The following is a 20248-nucleotide window of genomic DNA, read 5'->3' on the forward strand; positions in this document are numbered from 1 at the left end:
ACTATAAAATCTCAGGTCATGGATGTCCCTGTGAAATAATGACATTATGGTGGTTTGATTCAGGTGTCCCCCATAAAGTTAGGTGTTCTGAATGCAAGGTCCCTAGCTGATGTAGATTTGGGAATTAATGTGTATTTTGGGGGACAGGCTTATGGGTGTTATAGCCAGCTTCCCCTTGCTAGTGTTTGGAACACTCTCCTGTTGTTATTGCCCATCTAATATTGGCCAAGAGGTAATGTCTGCCTTCTGCTCTTGCCATCATTTCCCCCTGCCATCATGGAGTTTCCCCTTGAATTTGTAAGCCAAAACAACCCTTTTTTCCCCACAAGCTTCTCTTGGTTGGGTGATTTGTGCGAGCCATGAAAACCTGACTGCCACAGTAGAATTGGTACTGAGAATGGTGTCATTCCTGCTTGAAACCTGACTGTGTGACTTTGACCTTTCACAGCTGCTTTGGAGGAAGGATGTGGAAGGATTTGAAACCTTGGCCTAAGAGATGCCTTGCAGTGCTGTAAGTACAGCTTGATGGACCACTCTGGTCAGACTTGAAAGACCTGAATGCAGTAAGAAAAATGACTGTGAGGTTTGGCTTTGAGGGTGAGAAAGAGCTTTGCCTGGACTGAGCAAGAAGCAGTTTATGTGAGACGCTTGCTGTTATGCCCGTGTCCTGAGAAGCTGTGCAGAGTTGCATTATATAGAAACAGACTGGTGTGTGCAGAGGGATATGGCACAGAAAAAATGAAATCTTTGGCCTGAGACTGCTGCCTGTTCAGCTGCAATTGAGAGACTACAACCTTTGAGAGTGGGCCAGCTGACCTGCATTGAGACAACAGAAAGAATACAATCTTTTGAAGGAACTTGAATACTGAAGGAGTGTCCTATTATTCAATGTCTGTTTTATTTACCCCTGAATTAAATTAACAACCTCATGGTATTATGGAGCATAAGAAATGCAGGAAAGAGAGGGTCATTGAATTTACAACATGGTCTTGTGTTTTGGAAATGGCCATAGGCTTGACTGGATTGCCTGCATGGAGACCTGATAGAGCTGTGAGGATGAACTGTGGATTGCAGTAGAGACACATGGAGATACTGGGATCATGAGGTGGCTTCTAAGGAAGCTTCCAGCCTCAGATAAAGTTTTACAGTACTGTGAGTAGCCTAGCTGGAGGGGCTAAATTGAAACTCCAGAGACTTGTTGCTGGTTAGAATTATTGGACTTGTAGATTTGTTACTGACTAGAGTTGTTGGACTGGAGCTACAGAATTTGATGTTTTCCCTGTTTAAATCTTGTATTGCTTAAATATTTCTTTAATATGCTCAATGCCATCTTTTGCAGTGTGAATGTTTATTCTGTGCCATTATGTTTCTTTTCTTTTTTTTTTTTGGTATTATGACTCAGTTAAAAAACATTGGATTATGGGGATGTTTGAACATCATTAGGATTGATAAAAACTATAGACTTTAAAGTTGGATGAATGCATTGCATTTTATGTCATGTATGTGATTAGCTTATGGGGACCAGAGGTGGTATGTAGTGGTTTAATTCAGGTGTCCCCCATAAACTTAGGTATTCTGAATGCTAGTCTCCCCAACCAATGGGAATTGGAAATTAAAGCCTCCTGAAGGCAGTTTATTGTTTGGGGTGGGCTTATGGGTGTTGTAGCCAGTTTCCCTGTGCCAGTGTTTGGCTGAGAGCTGATGGAGATTTGGGAATTAATCCCTGTTGGAGGCAGTGTATTTTGGTGGGGGGGAGGCATGGGCTTATGGGTATTATAGCCAGCTCCCCATTGCTAGTGTTTAGCATACTGTCCTGCTGTTATTGCTATCCAAGAGGTGATGTCCGCCCTGTGCTCATGCTATCATTTTCCCTACCATCATGGAGCTTCCCTTTGAGTCTGTAAGCCAAAATAACCCCCCCCTTTTTTTCCTCACAAGGTGGTCTTGGCCAGGTGATTTCTGCCAGCACTGTGAACTGAATGAAACAGATATAGACTGAGATTCGTCCATGTTCTTAATCTTATCCTTTTTTGAAATCAAGATCTGGGGGCTGGAGATATGGCTCAGTGGCTAAGGCATTTTTCTGCAAAGCCTAACAACCAGAGTTCAATTCCCCAGTACTGACATACAGCCAGATATGCAAAGTGTTGCATGCATCTGGAGTTTGTTTGCAGCAGCTAGAAGCCCTGGTGCACCCATTCTCTTTCCCTCCCTCTCTGCTTGGCTGTGGTGACACATGCCTTTAATCCCAGCACTGAGGAGATTGAGGTAGGAGGGTCACTGTGAGTTTGAGGGCAGTCTGAGACTACATAGTGAATTCCAAGTCAGCCTGGACTAGAGAAAGACCCTACCTCACAAAACAAATAAACAAAAAGATATTTCTGGGCTGGAGAGATGGCTTAGTGGTTGAGGAGCTTTCAGGCAAAGCCAAGGACCAAGGTTTAATTCCCCAGTATCCACATAAAGCTGATACACAGGTGATGCATGTGTCTGGAGTTCAGTTACAGTGGCTAGAGGCTCTGGTATGCCAATTCTCTCTTTTTCTATCTGCCTCTCCCTCAAATAAACAAATATTTTTTTAAAAGAAGAAAAATCTTTCTTGTCTTTGTGTGTGCACTCATTCTAATTCCAAGCTGAAAGGACTCTCTAGAGAAGATTTACTATTAATCACTTATACTCTCGAGCAAATTCCATAAAACACTTTGAGTATTTCTAGTTTTCAGGATTTCTAGTTTGCAAATTATTTGTACACACTATTTGTTCAATTCTTATATTTCCTTTTCCCAAAAGGGAAAGCTGAGGCTTAGAGAAGTGATGGTTTATTCAATGCTATACAGATAAAATGCAGTTGGGTTAGATTTAAGTAGATTTTGTCCCCAAGTGTACTCACTTATGTTTTTTTCTCCTTTTTGCTGTTTTGTGTAAATGTGCTTATACTAGCTTTTCTGAGATTATCTGCATTTTTGGCTTTATTTGACAGTCTTTCTCCTGTTAAAGATAATTGAAACTCCATGTGGCACTAGAGGTAGGGGAAGAGGATGTATATTTTCTAGTCATCCTGGGAGCCTCTGAATCACATATATCATTGTAGAGGGCTGCCTTTTCTAACTATGTGGAGATATCTTGACCACCTGAATATTTATTTTATAATAGGGACCAAAGTTGTAAGCTATTATTGTTAATACTTATTGTATGAGGAGTTCAAGAACATTTTAATATATACTAAGATTAATTATTTTCTCAACAACTAAAATACTACATAAGTTGGCTGGGCATGATGACACATGCCTATGATCCCAATACTGGAGAAGCAGAGGTAGGAGCACTACAAATTCAAAGCAGCCTGGGCTATATAGTGAAGGCCTCTTTCATCCCCCAACAATCTACATAATTTATCTTCCTGGTGTTTTAGAGATTTGAGCCAGGCTTACAGCATGCCCAACCCACGCAGTAAGCTTGCATTCTACAGTCAAACGCATGTTAAGACATTTTAATAAATAATTAATTTTAGTAGGTGATTAAAATACAGAATCTCTTTAGCTGGGTATGGTGGCGCATGCCTTTAATTCCAGCACTCGGGAGGCAGAGATAGGAGGATTGCTGTGAGTTAAAGGCTACCCTGAGACTACAGAGTGAATTCCAGGTCAGCCTGGGCTAGAGTGAGACCCTACCTTGAAAAAACAAAAAAAAGTATATATATATATAAAATTTCATAGAGATCAGATAAACCATTTAGCAGGGATATGCACATTTTATTTCATATAGAAAAACAGTTCAAATTTTGAAGAAGTCAAGGTTAAGAACTTTACCTTTATGTATCTTATGTGTACTGTATGAAGGAAAATAGCTCAAATTGAACATTCAAGATGCGAAACATGAAAGTCTATGATAGAAAATTCTTTAACTTCCTCCATATTCTTCACGGGTAGTACCCAACACTTCCTCTGTATGAAAGCAATAAACTTACCCTGACACGTTCTACTTCTCACCAGTTGGTATCCCTGTGGGCACATACAGGAGAACTTCCCAGGTTCATTGACACACTGATACTGACACAGGTAGCTGGAAGTTCTGCATTCATCAATGTCTACAGAATGAGACAAGAGCAAGGACAGAAGTTGAAAAGTTTTCCTGTCACTGCCTTGGCATCATCTTTTTTAGCTGAGCTAAAGAAAACAAAAACAATGAAACAAAAATCAAATTTGAAACTTGAAGGCCAGTTCTAATAGCATCAGTTCATTTCTCTCTGATTTCACAGCATAGATATTGCCAACCACTAGCCTCCTTAAATCATAGTTGACAACATGAAGAACCCTAGGTGCAGAAAAGAGTGCAGGCTATGCTTTCCGCTTCACTTTGGGCTCTGCAGACCCACTCGGGAAGCAGATTCATGTTTGTTCTCTCAGAAACTGTGTGACTCTGCTGCTGGGCTCATTTGAACTTTGATCTTCATGTCTCATCCCTGAGCAAGTGTCCAGATCTTGAAAAGATATGACCTTAGGGGTAGAATCCTTTGTGTTTCTCAATTAGTGACATCCCTGTAGTTTTGTCAGAACTGTCTCAGGGCAGCTGTCCTGAGACAGTCCCTTATAGTTTGGGCACCATGGCTGGACTAAAGTCTCTTTGATTGTGTTATGATCTTTGTGGCCCCAAATAATAGTGGGAAGGATCATGAGGGAGGTGAGACTCTGAGTGCTGATGACATTTCCTTCATGCTGTCCTGAGGCTTTTGGTCCACCCAGAATGCCATCCATCCCTTCGAGTGACCCTCTTGATTGCAAACTGTGGCCCTGGTGGCTTAAGAAACAAGGTCCAGTCATTCTGTGGCAGGTGTAAAGCTGGAGGCCCAGTCTCTTGGTTTCATTTATGCCCCCAGCATTTTGTGAGCCAAAAAAGTGCAGATTCTGTCAGAGCTGAATGTGTAGAAGTTAGGGCTGTGGTCTAAGGGTCTCAATCTCAGACATTCCCAGGAGATGCAGGCGCCCCAGGACCACACTTTGAGAAGCAAGTCATAAGAGTTTCCACCAGAGTTCCCTTTTTCCCATCCAAGTCTTAGGCCTGACTTGGCTTAGCTTACAGGATCAGATGACAGCAGGTGCATTCAGGGTGACATGGCCATGGCCCAGTGTTCCCTTTCTCCCAATTTCACCTAGGCTGCACTTAATATTTCAGAGATTTTGTTGCTTCTCTTCTGTGTTGGTAACATCTTAAAAATCCAAGATTATAATTGCATTACCTTTATTAGGTTTTACAACAGGATGTCTGAGAGTAAAATTTTATTTTCATCAAGCAATCTTAGTAACAAAGATAGATTCTTACTACACATTATTTGGAAAATATTTTACCTTCACAGTTGAGCCTGTCGCTGCTCAGCTCATATCCTTGGTTACATTGACAGATGAAAGAGCCAAGAATATTGTAGCATTGCTGAGCACACTGGTTGCTGGCATCACATTCATTTATATCTGTAAAGAAAGTTTTCAAGTATTTGTATATGCATGTATGTCTTTAGGCACATCCTTGTTCTTGTGAACATACTATCACTTGATGACAAATGAGTAGTTCTGTAGCTGAATTCTTTGCCTTGCAGAAGCTCACTGGAGAAAATCCACTGAGTTTCATATTTGTTGGAATCACCTCAAAGGTCTGTCATATCCTTCTTTTAAAAATGCCCCCAGAATATATTTTTATAGGAATGGCAGTTTGATGTTTGATAAATCCTCCCAAAAGAATTCATGCTCCTAATAAATATTCATTACAGTGTATATTTTCTTTTGTTGTTCAGATCCAAAATGCCAAGTCTATAAATAATTATTATGACACTCACACTGATATGGTCTCTCAGCATACTCTGGTGAAAATTTATCTGTGATATTTATTACTTTCTAAATGGTTTCTGTTAAATTCCATTACAATTATAACATAAGCCTTTGAGACCCATACAAGCTTTTGCAGTACTAGAAGGCACTGAAAATACTTGGAAAAATCTCCTCCCTCCCCGCACTAGATTTTTTCCATATCATGCCAATATCATAATTGTGTGCCATGACATTGCAATCTACAAGGAAAGAAGCAGGTAAAGTCAGACACTTCAGTGGAAAGCTTATGCACTTGAACTTCCAGTGACCTCTTTGGCACCTTTAGCCCTTGTGTCACAAACTGGTGACTAACTGGCGATGTATATCAATTGATCTCAATAACTGCTTTTCAGCACATAGACAGAGGAAACTAAGGGTAACATAAAGTTTTCCATCACATCTTTTTTTATTTAAATTTTTTTTTGTTTATTTATTTATTTGAGAGAGAAAGGGGGAGAGAGAGAGAGAGTGAGAGAGAGAGAGAGCACGCCAGGGCTACCAGCCACTGCAAACAAACTCCAGATGCATACGCCCCCTTGTGCATCTAGCTAGTCCTGGGGAATTGAGCCTCGAACCCGGGTCCTTAGGCTTCACAGGCAAGCGCTTAAGCACTAAGCCACCTCTCCAGCCCATCCATCACATCTTGATGTGTTTTAAAAAATAGATTAGATATTGTCTTTTCATTTTTATGACTACTTCAGGGAAGCTGATGGAAACCAGTCCACTTGGGAACTTAGAAAATTGGAAATACTATATACCATGGGACAATTTCCCTTTTCTTGGAGGCAGAAGTCAGTTAGTTAGAGCATTAACTCCCAAAAGTCTTACCTACACAGGTGTAGTTGTTTGCTGCCAACTGGAACCCAGGGCTGCACTGGCAGTAAAAGGAGCCTGGTGTGTTCACGCATCTTTGGTGGCAATATGGAGGCACAGTGCACTCATCTATGTCTAGGATTGGGCACAGACACAGAGCATTACTGGCTTATGCTCAGTAAAGATAACCTACAAAACATGCCTAGGGAAGGTCTCACTTTAAAAACAATCTGCTTTTTGATTTTTGGGTAAGATGGCAGCATAGAAGTCATGCCAAACCAGCCTAGGAAATGATTTAAGCCAAACCACAGCAAAATACACTCTTCTGAAAAGTGAGGGTATATAGGTTATCATCAGCCACAGCAGAGAAGAGAGACGGAGATCTACCAGAAAGGAGGAAACTGGCTGGAATCCCACTGAGGCACTTGCGGCCCCAATCCAATCTGTACACCTGCTTGGCCTGGTTCAGAGCTGCAGGAGCAGAGACAAAACAAGGGGATTTTCCAACCTAATCAGCTTCCTTGGAAAGTAAAGAAACCTGAAAGGGAGATAGCAGAGACCAGTGAAGGGGATACAGACGAGACCACCTGAGCAGTTCCAGTACAACTCCAGGCTTCCTGCACTATCCCATTCTACAACTATCAGAACCATCAACCTCTGGAGAACTCATTCAGCCCCTGGGGGAAGGGCATGCAGTACAGCTTATCAGCTTATCAGATCCACAGGACAACACAGAGCAATCGAGGTGGGTACTCAGCATTGGTGAGATTGGAAGACTCCCCAAAAGGTAACCAGGCCAATTGACTAAAAAAAGAAGGTACATAGACCTGTACTGAAGTGCTAATCTCTCCTTCCATGCTAGGGCAGGTTATGGGTTACACATTCTTGGCTGGCTTTACCATTTTCAAGTAAGCTGTATTTGGGGGTTGAATATTGTTGACTTTGGTGCTTTCAGATTCATAGGGCCTTTGTCATTTTCTTCTGTCATTATTGGAGGCAGGGTCTGATTCAGAACCAGGCTGACCTGGAACCAATTTCAGAACAGAAATCCCAACCTCCCAGCTGACAGGATTAAGGGTGTAGAGCAACACACACCCTTAGAGATTTTGGCTTTTCAAGGTTATCTGTTTGTTTTAATCCCCACACTTGTATACTCTGTGCTGATTGTTTTATTGAACGTGTATAATGCTCAGTTGAAGTTTAGAATTTGCCAGTAAAGTGCTCTACTCAGACTACTAGAATAATTAAGTAGCAGACAAACTTAACACCTAGGATTACTTCTGTGGTTGGACTGGAGTACAAGAGCTACACTTGGCACCTTAAACTCCTACTCTAAAGGTACATAAGCTTAGATTTCCAAGTTTAAGCCCACTGCAGATAATTATAAAACCCAAGTATCAAATCAACTTGGGATGCAAAAATTGTTATGTTATAATAAAAGTAAAACAAAGAATCAAGAAAATACAATCCCACCAAAAATTATAAGTCCATCAGAAATGACCCCCAATGAGACTGTTTTAGATGAAATGCCTGACAAAGATTTTTATAAAATGATTTTATCTATACTCAAAGAAATTAATGAAGAAAATAAACTTCTAAGGGAAGCCCAAGAAAACACAGGAAACTAGCTTAATGAAATAAGGAGGTCATTACAAGACTTGAAAAAGGAAATAGAAATACTAAAGAAAAGCATGCAGAAATACTAGCACCGAAAAACACAGTCAAATAAAAAACTCTGTGGAAAGTCTCACCAGTAGAATGGATGAAGGAGAGAATGGAATATCTAAAGTAGGAGACCAGGTGGCAGATCTAATACACTCTAGCAAAAACAAAGACAAGTTAATAGGCAGATATGAATGGGAGTTTCAAGACATTTGTGACACTATGAAAAGATCAAACACAAGAATTTATGGTATGGTAGAAGAAAAAATTTCACTCCCAAGGAGTAGTAGGCATTTTCAACAAAATCACAGAGGAAAAGTTTCCCAAAATTTGGAAAGAAATGCAAATATGGATACAGGAAGCTTTTAGAACACCAAACAGGCAAAAACCGGAAAGAACATTTCCTCACCATGTTATAATTAAACTACTAAACACACAAACTGAAGAAAATATACTGAAAGCAGTTAGAGAGAAAAAGCAAGTCACATACAAAGGCAAGCCTACAAAGCTAACAGCAGATTACGCAATACAAACTTTAAAAGCCAGAAGGGCTTGGGATGATATATTCCAAGTTCTGAAAAAACAATTTTTAATGAAGATTACTTTATCCTGAAAAGCTATCTATATAAAATGACAGAGAAATAGGGAGATTCCACAACAAAAACAGGCTAAAGGAATTTATGACACTAAGCTAGTGCTCCAGAAAATATGGGAAGGAATCCTTCATGCTCAAGAGAAAGCAAAACGCACACATAAGGGACCAGGAAAAAATAAACCACAGTCAAATAACAGTTAAAATGAGAGTACTACAAAACAATAAGAATGGCAAGAATAAACACATGCCTTTCAATAATAACTCTTAATATCAGTGGTCTCAATGCCCCAACCAAAAGACACAGGCTTACAGACTGGATTAAAAGGCAGGATCCTGCTGTTTGTTGCCTCTAGGAACCTCATTTCTCAATAAAAGATAGATACTGGTTTAGGGTAAAAGGATGGAAAATGGTATTTCAAGAAAATGGGCCTAGGAAACAAGCAAGAGTTGCTATCCTAATATCTGACAGGATAAACTTCAAACCAACATTAGTGAGGAAAGATAACGAAGGTCACTTTATACTGATTAAGAGAACACTCCCAACAGGAGGATATTACAATCCTAAATATATGTGCACCTAACATGGGAGCTCCTAATTTCATCAAGCAAACCCTATTAGACTTAAGGTCACAAATAATACCAAACATAATTGTAGTGGGTAACAAAAATACCTCACTGTCATCAGTTGACAGGTCATCTCAGCAAAAAATAAACAGACATCTGGATTAAATGATGTTATGGAACAAATGGACCTAACAGATATCTATTGAACATTCCATCCAAATGCTGCAGAATATACATTTCTCTCAGCATCACATGGAACATTCTCCAAAATAGATTATATATTAGGACACAAAACAAATCTTAAAAAATACAGGAAAATGAAATAATTCCTTGTATTTTATCTGACAGCAGTGGGGTTAAACTACAAATCAGCAACAAGAAAAACTACTGAGCATACAGCAATTCATGGACACTAAACAGTACACTATTAAGTGATGAATGAGTCATTGAAAAAATCAAAAAGTAAATTAATAAATTCATAAAATCAAGTGATGATGAGAATATAACATACCAAAACTTTTGGGACACAATGAAGGCAGTCCTAAGAGGGAAATTTATAGCTCTCAGTGCCTATATTAAGAAATTAGAGAGTTCACAAGTAAGCAATTTAATGCTTCATCTTAAGGCCTTAGAAAAAGGAGAACAAGAAGACAAACCTAAACTCAGTAGACACAAATAAATAATAAAAATTAGGGCAGAAATTAATGAAATAGAATCCCCCCAAATATTCCAAAGAATCAATGAAAGAAAGAATTAGTTCTTTGAAATGATAAACAGGATTGATAAACCCTTAGCAAATATGACCAGAAGACAGAAAGAAAAGACAAAAATTAGTAAAACTAGAGATGAAAAAGGCACCCTTACAGCAGATACCAAAGAAATTCAGAAAAATCATAAAGATATGCTTTAAGAATATATCCACCTCTAAGTTTGAAAATCTGAATGAAATGATTTCCTTGGTTCACATGACCTACCAAAATTAAATCAAAATGAGGTAAACCATTTAAACAGACCTATAACAATTGTGGAGATTCAAGCAGTTATAAATAGTCTCTCAACTAAAAAACATCCAGGCTCAGATGTATTTACTGGGGACTTTTATCAGACCTTCATGGAAGAACTAACACCATTGCTTCTCAAACTTTTCCATAAAATAGAAAAGGAAGGAATTCTACTGAACTCCTTCTACAAAGCCAGCATCACCCTGAAACCAAAAGCAGACAGAGACAGAACAAAAGAAAAAAAATTACAGACTAGTCTCCCTCATGAACATAGATGCAAAAATTCTCAACCAAATATTGGCACAGAGAATAGAAGATATTTCAAATAGATCATTCACCCTGACTAAGTATACTTCATCCAGAGATGCAGGAATGGCTAAACATATGCAAATGGATAAACACAACATAAATAGCTGAAGAACAAATATCACATGATCATTTCAATAGATGCAGAAAGCATTTGACAGAGTCCAACATCACTTCATGGTAAAAGTCCTACAGAAACTGGAAACAGGAGGAACATATCTCAACACAATAAAGGCTATGTATGACAAATGTACAGCCAACATAATACTAAATGGGGAAATACTTTAAGCTTTTCCACTAAAATGAAGTACAAGACAAGGGTGTACATTGTTCCCACTTGTATTTAATTTAGTTTGGAAGTCTTAGCTATAGCAATAAGATAAGAGACACTCATAAAAGGGATACAAATTGGAAATGAAGAGATCAAATTATCATTATTTACACATGATATGAGTCTATATAATACATAAAGGACACTAAAGACTCTACCAGCAAACTGTTAGAGCTGATAAATAATTTTTAATAATGTAGCAGGATACAAAATAAACACACAGAAATCAATTGATTCCTGTATACTAACAACACGCATTGCAAGTATGAAATAAGGGAATCACTCCTATTGGCAACTGCCTTAAAAAAATAAAGTACCTTGGAATAAACCTAACCAAGGAAGTGAAGGATCTCTACAACAAAAACTTCAAAACACACCAGAGAGAAATTTCAGAAGACACTAGGAAATGGAAAGACATTCCATGTTCTTGGATAGCAATATACACACTTAATGCAAACCCATCAAAATCTCAATGGCATCCCTCTGAAATAGAAAAAAAAATCCTAAAATTCATTTGGAAGCACAAAAAACCTTGAATACTCAAAAAAATTTTGAGCAAAAATAAGGCTGGTAGTATCACCATACCCAATTTTAAGCTATATTACAAAGCCATAGTAACAGAAACAGATAATAAAGATACATTTACACAATTAATTTCTATTCAGTGGCAAAGAAAAATGAAATTATGAAATTTGCAGGGAAATGGATGGATCTGGAAAGGATTATACTAAGTGAGGAACCAAGGCCCAGAAAGCCAAATGTCACATGTTTTCTCCCATATGTGTATCTTAGCTACAAATGTTCATACATGTGTGTGAGTTGGAGTAAAAATTGGTAGCAGATACTAGTAAGCTAGTAAAAGGCTACAAGGGAGGGAAGAGAGGGGTGATCTTAAGGGGGTGGTACTGTATAAATGTAAGTAGATGGACACATTACTGTGGGTAGAATGGCCTGAGCAAGGTCAAGAAAGAGACTGAGTAAAAAGAGTGTGGGGGAGGGGTAATAAAAATTTATGATATTGTGAATAAGCTACATGATAACCTACATTTTTTTTTTTTGATAATGGCACACTCAGAAGAAGCCATAGACTGTTACTAGAAAAAATTCAGTGCCAGGGATGGGATACCTTCTAGTGAGTTGTTGGCCAGGGAGGCCTCTGATGCCCTCAAAACATTACAGGCCATTGCCAAGGCTCTTGATTTCCCGCCAGGAATAGATGATAAGACCCCATTGGTGAATATGCCACATGCCTGGGCTGCCAGGTCACCAAGAAATCAAACTGGGGCTGAGGTGAAAACCTTCTCCTGGTAGACCAGCTGATATAAAGCTGGAAAACGCTGCACTGCATGAAGCCCTATGGGAGACAGAAGCCATCACTGGTGAAAACAGTGGACACTGCAAGCCTCAAGTTTTGCCAGCTAGGCCAATTGAGTCAACAGCTGCCATAGTGGCATGTCTGTTATGAGGGAAATGAACTACTCTCTAACTGGGCTAGAGACCCGCTCTATGGGAGGGAATACATACGTGGTACTGAAAACCTAACTAAAAGGTAGGGGAGGTCATGAGCATTAGAATGTAATGCCTGCTCTTGTCTGGCTGAATGCATATATTATGCTCACTAAACTGCCCTATCAGCACTTCACTTAATGTTCATACCCATATATTAATGCTACTCTCACTTTTGGTTAGAGAAGTTTCTCTTCAGATTGTGGTGACCACTGGGATGACCCAAAAGGCAGCATAGTGCTGAGAAGAAGTGACAGAGGAGTGTTCAGCACTGAAACATCCCTAACACACCTTCCAAGGCTCAGGATCCATTGTGGAAGGAGTGGTAGAAAGAATGTAACAGCTAAAGGAAGGGCAGGACTGCTTACAATGCAATTAACCAGACAGAAATTGGCCTTGATATCTGTGGCCTCACAGTGCCTAGCACAATTTTCACAAGACCCTCATAATAGGAGGAAAATATTATGACATCAAGATAAAAGAAAGACTAGTGGAGAGAGGGAGGGGATAAGATGGAGAGTAGACTTGTGAAAGGCAAAGTGGGGGAGGGGAGAGAATTATCATCATTTATTGTCTGTAAGTATGGAAGCTATCAATAAAAAGAAAAAAATAAAAAAGTAAAGAAAAAAAACAATATGCCTTTAGCTTCCTTCCTTGCCTCCCTCTTATTTTCTCCCTCTTGCCTCTTAAAATTGGGTTATATGTTTTTTAAATATAATTTGTTGGTCATTCTGCAGTTAGGTAAGGAATTAGGAACAAAACCTGATTGCACACCCCTCTCAGCGGTAAATGAGTTAGGCGGAGACTTAAAGAGAGAAAGGTAGTTAAGATTATTTCACACATATATGAGAATGTCAGGACTTCCGGTTAAGATGGCGGCGTAGGTACCACGCCAAAGCAGCCTAGGGGGGAAAAAACCAAAAAAACTCAACAGAATACACACTTTTACTAAAAAGGGAGGTGTATAGGAAATTGAGGTGGCAGCGGAGAAGTGGAAGAGTTATAGAGCATCCAGAGCCTGCACAGGCGGGAAGGGCGGCTCCGGCAGCTCGGCCAATCGCCGCAACCACGGCGCAGAAGAAAACCGCCAGACTTTCGGCTCGAGCCGCAGGAAAAGCCAGGTGCGGGATTTCCCCCTCGCACCGCGCTCTCCGCAACTCGGGAGAATGTCAGTTTGGAAATTCAAGGCTCATTTAACATGAGGGAAGGTGCTTGGGAGATAGCTTAGCACTTAAGGTGCTTGCCTGAAAGCCTAATAACTCGGGTTTAATTCTTAAGTACCCACATAAAGCCAGATACATAAAGTGGTGCATTTGTTTGGAATTCATTTGCAGTGGCACTATGCCTTGGCATACCCATTCTCATTCTCTCTCCTGTCTCTGCTTGAATAGATAAATGAAATATTAAAATAAGGTTAGCAGAAAAGAGCAGTGAAGCATGGAGTGGTGCAGCACAAAGCTGGGGAGCAGAAGATGCTTGGCTGGCGGCAGCGCCTCAGTCAGGCCATGTGGGCTTTGTTCTGCAGCATGTTACAAGAAGCTCACACTTTGTATCCTAGGAAGTTTTGTGAGGGTCAACTGAAGAACATTTTGGAAGGAAAGAGTACTATGCAAGTGACCTGCTGAGAAAGCCCTTGCAACGGTTTCACAAAATGTTCCATCCTGCGTTACTCTTTGATAAATATTTCCAACTATAAAATGCTCAATTGAGAACTTGCAGAGTGGGACCATCTCAGAAGTGTAATAAAATATCATTAATTTATCACTGTACACTTTGTGAAAACTCCAGCATGGCATCTGCAATTGAAAACAGCAATTATGTGCGTACCACATAACACTGTTTGCCTTCCGGTAAAACAAAAATGAGTACAAACCAACTGTGGGGGTTCTTTTGGTGCTTTAACAACAGCATGGTTAAGTAGCCTCAGGGTAACCTGACTTTGAACCTCTGATCTGGCAGTTAACAGCTTGGTCTTCTCAAGCTGCCAGTTCTTCTTTGCAACGACAATGCAACTTATGGCAGAACTGGGAGGGTCATGCTGCAGAGTGGGCCTGAAGTATATAGCAGGTAAAATAAGTGGGAGCTCTTGCAGAAAAGATGTAAAATGTTTTTGATTTTATCAGCACACTGAAGATATCAATTATCCCTTTGTTCAGGTATTAGCTTCTCTGGGAGGCTACCTCTATCACTCATAAAAGTTGATTCTGTCCCGTTTGCTCTCTTATTCTGCCTTAAACTTTCTTTTTTTTTTCCTTTTTTTGTCCCGTGCTAAAATGCATGGCAAGTATGACCTCTCTCCTCCCTTGGAGACAGAAGTAAAGCTGTTTTTCTGCTCATTACTACATGCTGAACACTGGGAACATGGGTTGCATAGCAGGTGCTCAGTGGCAGCAGCTGAATGAATGAAAACCGCACACTAATTAAGGGCTATTTTTGCATAGCACACCCTAGTGCCTCCAGTGATGGGCAGGGACAATCACTGATAACTCCATAAGAGCCATTGTTCTGTAAAATCTGCTTGTTCCTTCTCATAGCACAACACCCAAAGAATATATGATGGATGGGCGGCCATGTCTTCTCAAAATCAGCAGCCATCCATCAAACCACTGCTCTCTTCTAGTGTTGTATTGCACACTGCAGTTTTATAATGCTAACAGGTGCACACGTATTGTGCACCCATCTAGTATGTAAGATAGGCATGGAACATTGTACTACATGGGGTGATAAGATGGGTAGGAGAAAAGTTGACATAGGACAAGAGGGAGTGCTATGCTGGCACTCAATTTGGCTTGAGATTATTGTGATCCATGACTCAGTATATAACAATTAAATACAGACACTGAGTCCATGTTTAGAAATAGTAACTTGAAATTACAGTACTTATATATGTTATAATAAAGAGGATATTTATCATCATTTCTTGAGGAAGGAGTAACTAGTTGTATCTGGATTGATCATGGCAGGCTTTTCAGAGGAGGTGAGCTGGAACTGAGATTTGATAGTGGAATAGAAGTCTGCTATGGGACAGTGCTCTTAGTACTGCAAAGAACTTGTACAGATGTGTGGCATGGTATGTAGAGAACTACCATTAGTGAGGTGGGACTGAAGTGGGAGGGAAGGGTGTTGATGCAATAGAGCTGAATGAGATCAGAACAAGGAGCCCATTCATGCTCTACTAAGGAGTACAGAATTAATTTTGTGGGTGAGGGGATATCAGGGCACATATGATCAGATGTGAATTTGTCTCCAACTTTCTTATCAAGGGCAGTTATTATATACTCTTTTCTGTTTTGTTTATCCCACAGTGAGATGTAGTTCATTACTATACCTTTTGGGACCTCAAATGTTTATTTTTCTGACTAATGCAAGGGGCATAGCTTTAGTGACTGGGTGATTTCCAGCTTTCTTATTCAACATCATAACTTCTATAACTGCAAACATTGTCCTTTCTCAAGGCTGGATACCATGTCCAGCATGTGGACATAGTCTATGGCTTGCAGAAGTGAGCCAGGGTCCATAAGGAACTGAGTGTGGACATACTTAATGTCAATAGCTCACATTGTCAGGTCAAAGTTGATGTGGGTTTGCTGTAACCAAGCTTTCACTCTTTTCCTAAGAGGAAATCAGGCCTTTCCACTAGTCTGTGGTAAGAGGATAGGCATGTAAATGAATGGGCAGAGAGAGCCAATGACAGAACTCTGTGACCACTACTGAGCCATGATTGAACCATAATGCTTTGTTTTCCCTCACTATTTCCCATGCTCCCAAATGTCCACCTATTAAAAATTAATGCACAGACCATCCACTGCATGTACTGGGCACTGTATGGGGACTGGGGAGTGAGTTGACTTGGCCCTGGCCCTAGTGAGTTGTCCCTTCAATCCCTCACATCAAGCTCTGAGAGCCTGGCTTTGCATGCTTAGCACCAATACAAGCTTACTACACAGTCTTTAGACTGTTGACTCACTACATGATGGTAGCAGCAGCCACACAGCTCAGAAGCAGGCCCTGTGCTAAGCTCCACCACCATGAGCTCCTGAAGCAGGACTAGTTCTACCTCCACAGGACAAAAACACAAAGCATTTAAGTAACTTGACCACAGTCTCAAATGACTTAGAAGTGAGATGGGATCCAACCTCAGCATTTGCCACAGGTACCAAGGTATGCTGTGTTGCAGTGAACAAAGCCCATGTCACCAGTGTGTCAGTGCAATGCCTCCTGATCTAAAATAAGTTACTTGGTTGTCTTTATGGTCCCATTCAGACCCCGTATTTCTACTTTTGCTTATCTACAACCTTTCTGTATTCAGAACTGGCTCTGGCTCAGCTTTTAAGAATCTTTTTTTTTTTTTTTAAAGAAATGTCCTTTTTGGTTCATTTTTTATTTATTAATTTGAGAGCAACAGACAGAGTGACAAAGGCAGGGGGAGAGAGAGAGGAAGAGAGAGAGAGAGAGAATGAATGAATATGGGCGCGCCAGGGCTTCCAGCCACTGCAAACAAACTCCAGACGCGTGCGCCCCCTGGTACATCTGGCTAACGTGGGTCCTGGGGAATTGAGCCTCGAACCAGGGTCCTTTGGCTTCACAGGCAAGCGCTTAACTGCTAAGCCGTCCTCTCCAGCCCAAGAATCTTTTTTTTTTTAAAATTGCTATTGTTTTTGTTTATTGAGGTAGGGTCTTGCTGTAGCCCAGGCTGACCTGGAATTCACTACGTAGTCTTAAGATGGCCTTGAACTCATGGCAATCCTCCTACTTCTGCTTTCCAAGTGCTGGGATTAAAGGTGTACGTCACCATGCCCAGCAAGATTCTTGTTGTTTATTGGAAAATAGATTGGTAGTCGATGGAAGAAGTATTGTTCTCCAAATCAATCTAAGGGCTTGGTTTTGATGAAGATGCTCAAGGAAGGCTCTGCTCTGCACCGCAGGACTTACCTACACACTGCTCGCCTCGCTTCTGGTACCCTGGAAGACACTGACAGGTGAAGGATCCCCGCAAATTGATGCACACTTGGTCTGCTCTACAGTTGTGAGTCCCTGAAGTGCATTCATCGATGTCTGTGGAGGACATGCAACACAGAATGAATGAATGTTAGGTTGCCTGTGAAGGTATAGACAGTTCCTCCATCTTTCCATTACATTTTTCTTAATTTACACTTCTAACTTTTTTCCTCAAAGCACTATAATATTATATTGAAAATGTTTAAAAATAACAAATGATTTCAAGTGCTCAGAAAATAATTTCAGAGACACAAGTGTGTACCCAGATATTTCACAAACACTAATGCTTGTCTCACCAATCTTGATTTTAAGAAAGAAAATATTCCAGTTACAGCTAAAACCATACTCTATCGTTCACCAGTGAACACTCTCCTTAGAAGGCATAGCTTCTTCCTGAGATTTACTTATTTATTTGTTTACTTTTGGGAGAGAGACAGAGAAAGGGGAGGGGGAGAGAGAGAGAGAATGGGTACACCAGGGCCTTTGGCTACTGCCAATGAACTCCAGACACATGCACCCCCTTGTGAGCATGTGTGACATTGCATGCTTGCATCACTACATCTGGCTACATGGGACCTGGAAATTCAAACATGAGTTCTTAGGCTTTGCAGGCAAGTGCTTTAACTGCTAAGCCATCTCTCCAGCCCCCTGAGGTGGTTTTCATCTTTTTATTGTGTGTATGTATATATATGTATGTATTAGATTGGAAAATTTAGCACTATTTTATGTGCTTTAACTTTTAAATAAGAGCCAGGTCAGGAAATGAGGCTTGCAGTCCAGCTACTAAGGAGGCTAAGGCAGAAGGATCCCAAACTCAAATCCTGCTGAGGCAACTTACTGAGACCCTACCTCTAAATAAAAAGTCAAAGGAGGGCTGGGGATACAGTTCAGCGGTACAGCACTTTTGCCTTACACGAGTGAGGCCCTAGGTTCAATCATTAGTACCACAAAAAATTAAATTGCATACTATCAATTTTTCCAATGTATGGCACTTGAGATAATTTCTACTTAGAAATCTCTATAAATCTGTTCAATAGCTGGGTTCATTCAAACTTTAATATTACATATCTCTGTTGTTTTTAAACAAATGATAGACTAACGCATACGTGTAAATCTTTTGTTGCAAATTTCAAAATTTAAAAGATTGAGTTTGATTCTTCCAAGATAGGTAGGTGGTTGGAGCAATATATATATATATTTATATATATATATATATATATATAAATATATATATATATATTTTTTTTCCTGAAAGCATTTTGCTCCTGGGACTAATTCACCAAATGTGCCTTAATAAACAGGCAGGCCATAGCTTTAGAAAAGTAAAAAAGAAATAATTACCACAAAAATCAAGTTTAAAGACTTACCAAAGCTATTTACAGGTAAAAGGGTAATGTGGATTTATGTGCACACATTCATATTTATAGCCATTCATTAGTGAAATATATTTTTGCCTTGTCCATGTCACCTTTATGTTCATTCAAATCTATTTTAATCCATAGCAAGGGGTAAAATAGTAAAAATAAAAGCACCACACAATTTTGGTGTTCTTCAGCAACTGAGGACTATGCTTCATTAAAAATATAACACATATAATCCCAGATAATGAGTTTTACCTGACACTCAAGACAGATTTAAGGGGTCTTAGATCATTGCTGTGGTAGACCCACGGCAGTGCTTTGGAAGAAATATATAGTGGATAAAAATCAGTTTAACAAAATAAAAAAAGATCTATCAGAGATGAGAATTTACTGTTTTCTGTCTCCTTTAGAAGTGGGGCTTTGTGCTAGTTTGCTTTCATTTTGCTGTATTTTCAAGAATTTTTGCATTAACACTATATTGTGTCATAATGCAAGATGTTCCATTTGTATAGAGGTTATCCTGAGATAACAGCTTCAGTCAGCTGTGTGGGAAATGGGAGGGAGGGAGGGAGGGAGGGAGAGAGAGGAGGAGAGAGAGAGACACTTGAGTGATGTATTCATTGGATACAACCTGGTAAGGCATTTTCTTACTATTCCTTTGAATCTGATTTTAAACCTTTAACCGTTTTTTTTTTTTTTTTTGTAATTTATTAGTACCATTACTGTTACTGTTATTTTCAGTCTTTTATCATGAAGTGTCCTTTTTAGGTACCATGCAGCAGTACAGCAAACTTCCTGGGAAATTATCTGCTCCCTTTTGTGTTTTGCATTATTTTCTCATATATACTTGCTGAAAGCCTTTCTACTGGGATTTCTTCAGAGCTTTATGACTCGCTAATGCAGAAATGACAGCAGAATTCCTATTGTTTATGTCAAGAACATTTGCCAGCATTCTCCGTAATACAGCCTTGAGAGCTAGGGCCAGGTTACATTCAGATGTGGCATGTCCTCTGACCATGCTGGCCATAGATCAAGGCCTAGGGCTGCAGTTGCACTTCCAAGGGAGTCCTCATCAGTGACAGAGGTTCTTCTCTGGGAGACATCTCTTTGCAATCTGCCTCCATCTCATCACAATCCTGATGTCCTGTAATTTCCTTCCTACTTTCTCATCATTTGTTTGGGAGTCTGATAAATAGGCTAAATTTCCACTGGGATCAATGTGTCATTGAACAGTTTGAAACATACAAACCTAT

At 39.9% G+C, this 20248-nt stretch overlaps 1 protein-coding gene across 5 annotated transcripts in view; it reads right to left on the reverse strand.

The window, feature by feature from the left end:
* The window catches only part of Efemp1 (EGF containing fibulin extracellular matrix protein 1), a 72237-nt gene that overhangs the window by 10560 nt on the left and 41429 nt on the right, over positions 1-20248 (reverse strand). For 4 of the 5 annotated variants that reach the window (XM_004668965.2, XM_004668966.2, XM_045147891.1 and 1 more), the window contains 4 exons: positions 17569-17691; positions 6687-6806; positions 5346-5465; positions 3968-4087 (listed from right to left, as the gene is read on the reverse strand). In XM_004668965.2, the coding sequence (XP_004669022.1) occupies positions 3968-4087; positions 5346-5465; positions 6687-6806; positions 17569-17691 (483 nt within the window). The remainder of the gene's footprint in view (positions 1-3967; positions 4088-5345; positions 5466-6686; positions 6807-17568; positions 17692-20248) is intronic. The other variant, XM_045147893.1, reaches the window with a different exon arrangement.

The sequence above is a fragment of the Jaculus jaculus genome, chromosome 4, assembly GCF_020740685.1.
Source record: "Jaculus jaculus isolate mJacJac1 chromosome 4, mJacJac1.mat.Y.cur, whole genome shotgun sequence".
Classification (NCBI taxonomy): Eukaryota; Metazoa; Chordata; class Mammalia; order Rodentia; family Dipodidae; genus Jaculus; species Jaculus jaculus.